The following is a 12,260-nucleotide window of genomic DNA, read 5'->3' as shown; positions in this document are numbered from 1 at the left end:
GGACAGCACCATCAGATCGAGTGGAAAATGACAGCGAGATCGGAGCTGTGAAAGACCGGACAAGTGATTCATGGGCAAATAAAAAGGTGCAAATATTGTACAGTAACAGGACCCCTATGGATGTAGTCAGGGCTAAGGTGTGTATATGGGCGTGTTTGTGGAATTGCGGTAACATGACTATGCGAGTATGCATTTATGAGAAGAGTGATGTGTCCGACTCCAGCTTAATCGTAAACCTTACATATCTATGCCTGATCAGGTCAGCATGTGTATGCGCGTGAGCTGAAAAAGATAGATGGTGCCCTCTGAATTACGCATTAAAATACCAATCGTTTGCAGAGGAGATGTTAAAACTTTGACCTGAACAGTGTGTATTTGTGTGTGGGGAATAGGAGGGGGTAGGGTGGAGGTGTACATACATCAAACCAAATAAAGCCACAGCAACTCTCCCTCAAGTTAATCACTTAAACACATGGGAGAGACGCTGTCTTCACAAACACGCATGAGGGGGAGATCTGACCCACAGTCAGTTACGTACACCAAATTATCCAGATAAAGATTCTACCAATTTCTTTATACAAATGTCTACCAAAAAAGGGACCATTACAGTTGTTGTTGTTTTTTTAAAAGCAAGAGTTTTTCAGTCCATCCACACTGAATGTGGATCATTCCGGTAACAACACAGTATTAATAATCAAGTGTACGTAAACTTTTGAACAGGGTAATTTTTATAAATTCAACTACTAATTTCTCTTGTGGACTATATGTACACATCTTTCATGTGGAATATCTTATTCAGATCGGTACTAAATAAAAAATACAATGCATTTTGTACAATCCCTCTTATTTTAGTAAAATAATTAACGTTTTGCAGATTCTACAAGGTGAACTTAAACTTTTGACTTCAACTGTACAGTTATCCAGTTCTTGTCCGCTATAGGAAAATAATGAGAAGAATAACAACGTGCAGTAAACTGTAAAACTGTTTGTGTTCATAATTAAGATAATACGTTAAAATAATATGCCAAAACAAACCAGTTTTCAATATCAAGCAGCAAAACAGGCTGCTTTGTACAGCTAAAAAGCTGGAAGCAAATGACAATGGAAGCCAGACCCATAAAATTTACAAATGGCCGCATCCACTCTTATTGGAAAAGTAAGGAGAATATGGAGTGGGATTTTGCACCAATGATATTTCAAGTAAGGCAACCCACCTGACCAATCATAATGCTGAATTTACCATTTTGTCTGACAAACAAATCAGACAGGAGAGTACATTCACTTCAGTGGACTTAAACTTGAAAAATTGTGTGTATTCATGTCTTTCCGTGGTTGAACTAAAATACGCTTTGATGTTCAATCATGTTTATTTTGTGCTTTAAGTAAATATAAAAAAAACAATCAGTTCACGTGCCGTTTGAACTGAGGCAACCTGTTACGACGCATTAAAGAGTTACAAAATGGTATTTATTGTTTGAATTTCTTAAAAAAAGGACAAAAGCTGAAAGCTGAGACCTTGGCTATATCCGAAAACGCCCCCTATACCCTCAAATAGGGGACTATTTGAGGGGACAGCCATTTAAGTAGTGTTCGAAACCATAGTGGACGTTCTCGAGTGCACTCATTTAATCCCACAATGCACCACAAAAAACTTGAAACTTGAAAAATTGTGCATATTGACGTCTTTCAGTGGTTGAAATAAAATACGTTCTGATGTTCATTCATGTTTATTTAGTGTTTTAAGAAAATAAGTAAATGCTTGAACTTCTTAAAGCTGAGACCTTGTTTTATACCAGAATCAATAGTTTTTTCTTGTTTACTTAAAACACAAAATAAACATGAATGAACATCAGAACATATTTTATTTCAACCATGGAAAGAGGTCAATATGTTTATGTTTTTGAAAGCTGTCTCTTATCCTCACCAGGCTGCATTTTAATATATTTTAAACTGCAATTTATTCCTATGATGGCTAGACTGAATTTTCAGCAGCCATTACTCCAGTCTTGAGTGTCACATGATTCATTAGAAATTAGAAATACGATGATTTGGTGCTCCAGCAACATTTCTTATTATCGATGACGAAAATAGTTGTGCTGCTTAATATTTTTGTAGAAACCATGAGGCTTTTGTTTTCACAGGATTATTTGATGAATTTGAATGTGACAAGTGAAAGTGTTTGAAAAAACAGATTTATTTGGAATATAAATATTTTGTAACTAGTGCTGAGCAACCATTAATTGCATCCAAAATATATATAAAATACATGTGTGTGTGTGTGTGTGTGTGTGTGTGTGTGTGTGTGTGTGTGTGTGTGTGTGTGTGTGCGCTGTGTATATTTATAATGTATAGACACACACAAAGTAAATATTTATATTCATAAAATTTATATTATGTTTAAATATATTTATAACATTATAACATATTTTTCTTAAATATATACATGCATATGTGTGTGTACTGTGTTGATTAATCGTTTACTTATATAAATGTATTCATTTACTTCACTTTCAAACACACTCTTGCTGAATAAATGTATCCATTGATAAATAAATAAATAAAAACATAAATACATAAATGTGACCCTGGACCACAAAACCAGTCATAAGGTTAAATTTGACAAAACTGAGATTTATAAATCATATGAAAGCTCAATAAATAAGCTTTCCATTGATGTATGGCTTGTTAGGATAGGACAATATTTGGAAATCTGAGGATGCAAAAAAATCAAAAAGACTGAGAAAATCACCTTTAAAGTTGTCCAAATTAGGTTCTTAACAATGCATATTACAAATCAAAAATTACATTTTGATATGTTTACAGTAGGAATTTTACAAAAAATCTTCATGGAACATGAACTTTACTTAATTTCTTAATGATTTTTGGCATAAAAGAAAAATCAAAAATTTTGACCCATGCAATGTATTTTTGGCTATTGCTACAAATATACCCCAGCGACTTAAGACTGGTTTTGTGGTCCAGGGTCACAAATATAGAAATAAATAATGTTCTTACAGCGTCTAAACTTTTGAAAGGTAGTGCACATGAGTAATTGGCTAGTAAACAAGTAAAAGTTTGCTTAAACAAAATTCTCAAAAAGTTTATGTACATGTCAACGTGTTTAATGTTATAGAACATTATTACAAAAAATACTCAAAATCCCATGTTTGCCAATGAATCTACAGTACATCACTTACACAACCAATGCACAAAATCTTTAGTTAGCTTGCAACCAATCTGGACTGAATGTATAATCTGAATGTTGCTTGATATCACTGATGAACTCATCAGGCTTTTCTTTCATGTCCTTTTTACTTACTACTACTATGCAAAAATGTATTCATTTCTTAAAAAGGAAGGAAAAACCGTGAAACTACCGTTGATGGTTGTGAAAAACTGCCTAGTACAACATGAAGCCACAGTAAACCATAGGAAGACCTCATAGGGGTGTAAATGCATTCACAATTCAAATATATGAAGCTGCTCTGTATGAAGTGAAGACTAATCAGACCACGTTGCTTTTATTTGCGTATGAACGCTCGAGTCCTAAGCAAAAATACCGTTGAGACGCTTCAGGCGGCTTCATTTCCTCTCTTCTCCTTTTCTCTCTCCCTCTCATCTCCTCACTATTGTGTTCTGTCATTTATCTATTTTATGGGATTATCGAGGCGCTTCTCCCCTGCCCGCAATTCATTACGCTCCTAACTGCTCACTTAGGTTTATGCCCCTTTAAATCCCCCAACAGATAACCAACCAGCCTCGGTAAACAGATAGAGAGGGAGGGAGAGAGAGAGAGAAAGAGAGACATGTGGTGGGCACTCATCAGAGAAGGAATTAAGAGATGTCACGCGGTGGTGGCCATGGCAGTGAGCAGAGGCAGTTAGTGGCGGTTTTTAACGCGGCTGCCCTCTTTCTCCTCATTAGTAATTCAATTTGCTCTTTATTAGCCACTCTTATCTCCTGCACAGAGTCCCTCTGGCTAACCCCTCCATCACCCACCCTGTCTTTCCCACTCGCCCCCTCTCCTCACATACAACCCAAAGAAACATCACCTGGTTGGAACAAGACAAAACTTCCTATTACAAGACCTTGGTAGGAATAATATGGAAGAGACATGAGCAATTTACAGGTATGCAAAAGGAAGGCAGTTTTATGGTAATACTGCTACTCTAATGTGCACAGAAACAGAGCACAAGCGATTACAGTGAGATTGTGGATGGGGTGGAGGGGGTGGAGCTGGCTGTAAAAACAGTGATTGCTTTCCATCAGGTTGGGCTTATATTCTCCAGTTCGTTAAAACAATCCAATTTGCAAAGGGATAATTACGCATTAGCTCCTTTTTATCTACTGAGCGAGAGCGCTGGCAGGGTTTGATAGTGTAGCCGTATTCGGCGTGCCACTGCTGCAAATTACCCGCTATCGGCACATGTACACCATCACGACCCGATTGGGCAATTAATTAACTCCTCCTATCCCCAGTGGATACGGGCCATCACACCCAAACCTACTCCCTCAAAACCAATCAGGCTGCTGGGAACATGCTGCCCTCTATTGGAGGTGTATGGTCATAGCCATTAGACTTCATTCATGATCTTCTGAGTAGAAAATGTCAGAGAAAAAAAAACTTTGCGGTAAGTACATATGGTACAATGTGTTGTAAAAAATATTCAAGTCAATTAAATGGCAAATGAAAAAGCCACCTGAAGCAGAGAAACTTTGAGTTTTGAAACAATATCACATAATATTCTCACAATATTTCATACAGGTCTAGTGATGGCTGATAATCGATTATAACATCCAGCAGACCTTATTCAAGGTATTGCCATGTTCAGTTTTTGACAGGAATAAATATGTATCTTTAAGTCTATCCAGTGTTCAATATAAAGGCTGAGATACAATAGATTTTAAAACATCATAAGCATCATAACCTGCAAATGGTTACAGAGGAAAAATTGGGCCAAACTTTCACGTCATTTCAAACACAACAAACTCACACAGAAATGTGCTTTTTGTTGATAAAAAAATACATGACAAATAAACTTAGAACTTGTGTTCTAAAACTCAAAAAATAAAAAAGAAATTTCCTCAAACTGGACAGAATCTATGAAAGCCTGTTTCAGCCACTAAATAAAAATTGTTAAAAAAAAAACAATTGCGAGTTTACATCTCACAATTCTGACTTTTTTGTCAGAATTGTTAGGTATAAACTCGCTATTGCAAGATATAAACTCAGAATTCTCAGAATTACAAGTTTGTATCTTGCAATTCTGACGTTATAACTCTGAATTACGAGTTTATACCTAAAGTCAGAATTGTGGGTCTATAAACTCACAATTCAGACTTTTTTTTTTAGAATTACAAGTTTGTATCTCATAATTCTGACTTTATAACACAATTCTGCTTGAAATAAGTCAGAATTGCAATTTTATATCTCTCACAATTGACTTCTCTTTTCTCAAAATTGAGATAAAAACTTGCAATTGTGAGTTATAAGCTCAAATTCTGAGATGGTAAAAATTATATTTTCTCAAAATTGGTTTATATCTCATAATTCTGACTTAGTAACTCACAATTGCCTATTATAAAGTCAGAATTGTAGAGATATAAACTCTAAGAAAATATTTTTTTTCCAAGTTCTTATCTTAATTCTGAGAAAAAAAAGTCAATTGCAAGTTGCAAGCACGTTTATATCTAGCAATTCTAGGTTCTTTTTCACGCAATTGTGAGTTTATATTATGCAGATCTGAGGGAAAAAAGTCAGAATTGTGAGTTTATATATCTCACAATTTACTTTTTTCCTTAGAACTGAGATAAAAACTTGAAAAAAAATTATACTTTTTAATAAATTATATTTTCTCAGAATTGTAAGATATAAATTCGCAATTTTGATCAAACATACTTTTTTCCCCTCTCAGAATTGGACTTTATAACTCGCAATTGCAAGTTTTTATCTCAATTCTGAGAAAACACTGTCAATAGCGAATTGCAAGTTTATATCGAACAATTCTAGGTTTTTTTTTTTTTTTCAAGCAATTGTGAGTTTATATCACGCAATTCTGAAAAAAAGGTCAGAATTGTGAGATAAAAAGTCGGAATTACCTTTTTTTTTAATTAATTATTTATTCTGTGGTGGAAATGGGCTTCCATAAGAATCAGTTTGAGCCCATTATACACTATGCAATTTTCTGTGAAATCTGTCAACTCTGACTGCTCAAAATCTGCAGACTGGATACATCCAGACTGCAAAACAAGCCAAAAACCTGGGCAAAATTTGTGTAATTTATTTCAGCCTGAAAATGTGTAAGAAGTAAGAATAATTATGATGTAAAAATAATAAAAGTTAAACTAATTAAATATTAAATAAAATAAAATAATTATTGTAGTGAGGACACTTGCAGACAATATCAAGACAATAGACAACGGGACTTATACAGTAGATGGTATATTAAATTATTCAAAATTACACATCAGAAATAAAACATGTAAGACATATCAATTTAAAAATATATATATATGTGACCCTGGACCACAAAACCAATCATAGGGGTCAATTTTTTTTAAATTGAGATTTTTACATAATCTGAAAGCTGAATAAATAAGCTTTGATCATTGACATATGGTTTGTGGAATCTGAGGGTGCAAAAAATCTAAATATTGATGAAATCACCTTTAAAGTTGTGCAAATGAAGTTCTTAGCAATGCATATTACTAATCAAAAACTATGTTTTGATATATTTACAGTAGGAAATTTACTAAATATCCTAATGATTTTTGGCATAAAAGAAAAATCGATAATATTGACCCAAACAATGTATTGTTGGCTATTGCTACAAATACACCCATGCTTTTTATGAGTGGTTTGTGGTCCAGGGTCACATATATAAAATTCCAGGGTTGGGCTGTGACAGTCAAATCTCTGAGACTGACAGGAAGATTTCAATAATCTCATCTACATTAAGACTTTATGTTCATGACAGTACCCAGTGTACTGTTCATCTCTGCTGCAGCTTTGTGTTTCCATGGGAACATAAAGCCCATCTCAACCTCTCTCGGAGGAATACAAACAAAGCAGCGATAATTAATTTTCCAGAGACCGTTTTGTGTTAATTACTAATTAAACCAATTAGTCACAGAGGGGGTAAAAACAATCAGTTCATTTAAGAAGGCACAGGTAGAGTTGCATTGTGTTTTGAGAGTTGCAAAGCATTTTGTGAATGTGCAGTCATAGTAACTGACCTGATCTTGAGGTCCCGAGTGAGGTGGAGGTGAGAGAGAGACGGCGGAGCTTGTGTCTGCCAAAAGAAACCAACACTTTGGGCTGTGCTCGCCTGACATTGGTTGGAGTCTTCACCTGAGCATGTGTCCGTCGCCGCAAAGAATACCGGCTCCTTACAGTCTGCACAATGGGGCTGTATCTTCTCTCTAAGGAGGGACTGTATATAGACATATATGAATAAAAATATGAAATGCTGTAGGAATATTGTTAAATTTGTTGTAAAGTTGCTTACTTTGTTCAATTAAAGTGCAAAGGAAATTTAAGGAACTATGTGCTGCCATCTAGGGGGCAGTTTAAGAACAATATGTGACCCTGGACCACAAAACCAGTCATAAGGTTAAATTTGACAAAACTGAGATTTATACATCATATGAAATCTCAATAAATAAGCTTTCTATTGATGTATGGTTTGTTAGGATAGGACAATATTTGGCTGAGATACATCTATTTGAAATCAGAAATCTGAGGATGCAAAAAAATCAAAAAGCCTGAGAAAATCACCTTTGAAGTTGTCCAAATTAGGTTCTTAACAATGCATATTACAAATCAAAAATTACATTTTGATATGTTTACAGTAGGAATTTTACAAAAAATCTTCATGGAACATGAACTTTACTTAATTTCTTAATGATTTTTGGCATAAAAGAAAAATCAAAAATTTTGACCCATGCAATGTATTTTTGGCTATTGCTACAAATATACCCCAGCGACTTAAGACTGGTTTTGTGGTCCAGGGTCACATATTGCCACCAGCTGTGACATCTGCAACTATCAATCATTCTACATTTTAAAAAGCCTATACAATACACAGGGTTTCTACAATATGTGATGAAAGACATTTCTTGTTTTAGAGTTTAGAATTTTTAGAATTTAAAAGTACTGTTATTCATTATCTCTATCTTTAACAGGACAGATAACTACTCCTGCAAGAGGAAAAAGGTATCAGTCTATGAATTAGGGTTATATTATGAACAGAAAAATTAATAACATTTTTAATTAAATTCAACTAAATTAAATACATGTAATAAAACATTTTTAAAGTTTATAAGTAAATAAATTATTAATAACAACAACGATAAATAACATTGTTATTACAATGTTGTGATGTCTAACTGATTTTAGCTTTTTAGTGTTTTATTTTCATTTATTTGAAACAAAATAGTATAAAAGTAAACAGTTTTCAAATCAGATTTTGGCCATATTATGTTCATGCCAGCCAGAATTTTAATATCAGTGCATCCCTAAAAAAAAAAAAATCTGACTTTTCACATCCCCTGGCATAATGGAATATATAGTTGAAGTGAAAAGTTTACATATACTTCACAGAATCTACAAAATGTTAATTATTTGACCAAAATAAGAGGGATTATAAAAAAAAGCATGTTATTTGTTATTTAGTACTGACCTAAATGAGATATTTCACATAAAAGACGTTTACATATAGTCCACAAGAGAAATAATTGTTGAATTTATAAAAATGTTTACAATGCTTCAAAAGTTTACAGACACTTGATTCTTAATACTGTGTTGTAACTTGAATGATCCACATTTTTTTTAGTGATAGTTGTTTATGAGTTCTTTCTTTGTCATGAACAGTTAAACTGCCCACTGTTCTTCAGAAAAAATGTTCAGGTCCCACAGATTCTTTGGTTTTTCAGCATTTTTATGCATTTGAATCTTTTCCAACAATGACTGTATGATTTTGAGATCCATATTTTCACACTGAGGACAACTCAGTTTAACTGAGGGACTATTACAGAATGTTCAAATGCTCACTGATGCTTTAGAAGTAAAAACTATGCATTAAGAGCCAGGGGTGTAAACTTTTGAAGGGAATAAGGATGTGTACATTTTTCTTATTTTGCCTATTTTTTTTTTCCATTTAGTACTGCCCTTCAGAGGCTACAGAAGATACTTACATGTTCCTCAGAAGACAAAATAAGTTAAATTTACCCTGATCTTCAAATTGAAAAACGTGTTTCCTTCTGGAGCATCAGTGAGTGTTTTGAACATTTGTAATAGTCGCATATGAGTCCTTCAGTTGTGCTCAGTGTGATAAGATTGTCTGAAGGGGTTCAAATTCACAAAAATGCTAAAAAATCAAAGAATTTGTGGGACCTGAAGGTTTTTTCGGAAGAACAGTGGGCAGTTTAACTGTTCAGGATAAACAAGGGACTCATGAACAACTATCACTAAAAATTATTATTAAAAAAAAAAAAAAAAAAAAAAAACACATCTGTGGATCATTCAGGTAACAACACAGTATTAACAATCAAGTGTATGTAAACTTTGGAACAGGGTCATTTTTATAAATTATTATTTTCATAAAGTATTATTTTCTCTTGTGGACTACATGTAAACATTTTTTATGTGAAATATCTTAGTCAGGTCAGTACTAGAAAAAATAACATGCATTTTGTATAATCACTCTTATTTTGGTCAAATGAGCAACACTTTGCAGATTCTGCAAGGTGTGTGTAAACTTTTGACTTCGACTGCATTACAGTTTTAATAAAGCAGTACTCTCACTTGCTAGCAGATCTTCTGATGATCTTGGTTCGGCTCCTGAGCTTGAAAGCACCTGGTGGCAGCATTGTGGTAGTAGGGTTCATGTGGATGGCGTTGAAGGACAGAGCAGATCCCTTTTCCCCCCTTTGACCATTTTTGTTAGCTGTCCATCGATAGACTGTGCCCTTATGGGTAATCCTAGAAGTTGAGCTAGAAGCATTTACTGTTGTGTTTTGTCCAGTTGCCTTCCAGCGATAACGACTGGCATGGGTTGTGGAGGCACCTGTAGCTTTAGGCTTTTTTGATAAAGTTGTTAAGGTTGTGGCACATCTCTTCTCTTTCTTTAGTCCCTCCAGTCCACCTTGAGATGTTCTTACGGGGACTTTAAGAGATTTGGGTGAAAGGGGCTTGCGTGGCGTTTTTGTTGAAGTGCTTGCTTTTACAGCTGTTGATGAGGAACAAGAAGAAGACACCCATGTGTACTTTGAGGTCTTAGGAGATCCGAGGGAAAGATTAGGCTTGCGAGACACCTTCTTATTGGAGCTGGAGACTCGTTTGACAGTGGCTGCTCCTGGAGAGGATCCAGGGGTCACTGGCTTAGGTGTGCTTTTTATGTTTAACATCTCTTGGCTTTTCACCCAAGTAAACCGAGATTTCTTATGGCATGGGGAGGCTACACGTGTCTGAGTTGAGTCTAGCTTAAGCTGGAGCTTTGTGGGACTCAAGGAAGCCTGAGACTGAGAGTTAGATGCAGAAGAAGCCATAGTACAATCTCTACTGGCTGTTGGCATTACGAGAGTCCTACTGGATAAGGCAGCAGTGGAAAGATGTGGTTTGACTTGAACTGGAGCTGGAGGTTTGACAGGTAAAGGGATAGAGTGATCGTTCACAGCTGAGGATGATTTCAAAGTAGGTTTTATCTTAATTTCAGGATCTGATGTTGACGCAGAGTCAGTTGAAGATATAAGCACAGTCCTTTTTCCACTTGCTTCACATTTTGAAGTCTCACTTTGGACACTGAGTGAAGGTGTTGCCGATTTGGCCTTGGTTTGTCCAGCTGGTAACTTTTTAAATAAAACACTACTGTTACCAACAGGTCCAGCATTATTCCCAGAAGCAGTGGCTCCAGATGTAGTAGTGTGGTGGTGAGGCTGGTTCAAGTGGTCCACAGTTGGGTGAGACACATGCCTCCCAACTGCCGTGTTAGTCTTGTTGTTAAGTGAGTATGTTTTCCTCCAGCTGCCAGAAAAATGAGGCACATACGGTTGTGGCAGTGATGAATATGATTGTGCGTAGTTTGAGGCATGACCCCGACTCTGGCCCTGGCCCCTCCTTGAACCATGTCTGGCACGACCCCACTGGGTGGAACCTGAGGGAACGTCCCCATGAGTACTTTTATAGTCATTAATGAGGTCTGCAAAGTAAAGAAGAAGAGAGTACGGTTAAGGCAAGATTGATCTTATTGACCTGATTATAAAAAAAATTGTAAAATGGACAGCAAATGCAAAGTCTATAAAAGAATAAATACATTTTTCCTTGAGAAAAGAGAAAAAAAAGTAATTATTAAAAAGTAATTATTATTAAAGTAATTCTAAAAAAAATAATACAGTTGTTAACTATAAAATCAAATGAACGGTATTTGTAATAATAAATAAATAATTTAAAATATATACATATCTTAAAACAATAAACACTATTGTAGAATAAATTGGGGTCACTCCATGTCAACCAGAGGTCCCCAGCTCAAATTTTTGATTTTGCTAATATTTCTTCTGAAGAAAGATAGACATGCATAGTGATGAAAGCCAAAATATTACATGTCATGGATGAATTTTTACCAAGCAATACACTATTTTGTAGAGGGGGATCAAAATGGCAATTTTCACCTGAGAGTCAAATTACAGGGGGGTAAAAATGACTTCAGAAAGATGGCAGCACCATAATGTTATTTTTACACAGAGATTGGTAGTTCTCTTAGTAAAATCTGTTGACTTTAGCAATCTTTGTTGCATTGGTACCATTGGTGCCAATGGTAACCATTCAAAAATGGGGAAACAGCACTTTTTTCTTTAACTCAAGAAGTATGAGATATCTCATTAGCCTTTGAGATAGTTGGTCAAACTTTCCTTTTGGCATTTTCATTTTTAAGGGCCTATATGGTTTGGTTTCAGAGATACTGGAATGTCAATATGAAAATCATAAATCATATTGCGATATCTTTAATACTTCTTGAGTAATAGGCACACAAACTTCTGAAAAATAATATTTCTGGTACTCAGGTACTGTATGTTCAATGCAGTTGTCTTGAAGAAAGAAAAGAGATACATTTGGTTTTTGACCACTGAAAATATGTATAATTTAACAATTTACTCATGGAGCCATTTTAAAATTCCAATATCTCCAGAAATTAACTATATAGGGACTTAAAAATGAAGATGCCCCCAAAAAAAAGCTTGCCAAGAATCAATATCTAAAA

The 12,260-nt window shown here is 35.0% G+C and overlaps 1 protein-coding gene across 1 annotated transcript in view; it reads right to left on the bottom strand.

The window, feature by feature from the left end:
• Positions 1-12,260, bottom strand: part of LOC141347648 (uncharacterized) — a 90,208-nt gene that overhangs the window by 76,940 nt on the left and 1,008 nt on the right. Inside the window, exons 2-3 of the mRNA XM_073852631.1 lie at positions 9,806-11,198; positions 7,237-7,433 (exon numbers count right to left, since the gene is read on the bottom strand). Of these exons, the coding sequence (XP_073708732.1) occupies positions 7,237-7,433; positions 9,806-11,198 (1,590 nt within the window). The remainder of the gene's footprint in view (positions 1-7,236; positions 7,434-9,805; positions 11,199-12,260) is intronic.

Source organism: Garra rufa, chromosome 12, assembly GCF_049309525.1.
Source record: "Garra rufa chromosome 12, GarRuf1.0, whole genome shotgun sequence".
In the NCBI taxonomy this organism is placed as follows: domain Eukaryota; kingdom Metazoa; phylum Chordata; class Actinopteri; order Cypriniformes; family Cyprinidae; genus Garra; species Garra rufa.
This window is presented reverse-complemented; position numbering and strand designations above follow the sequence as displayed.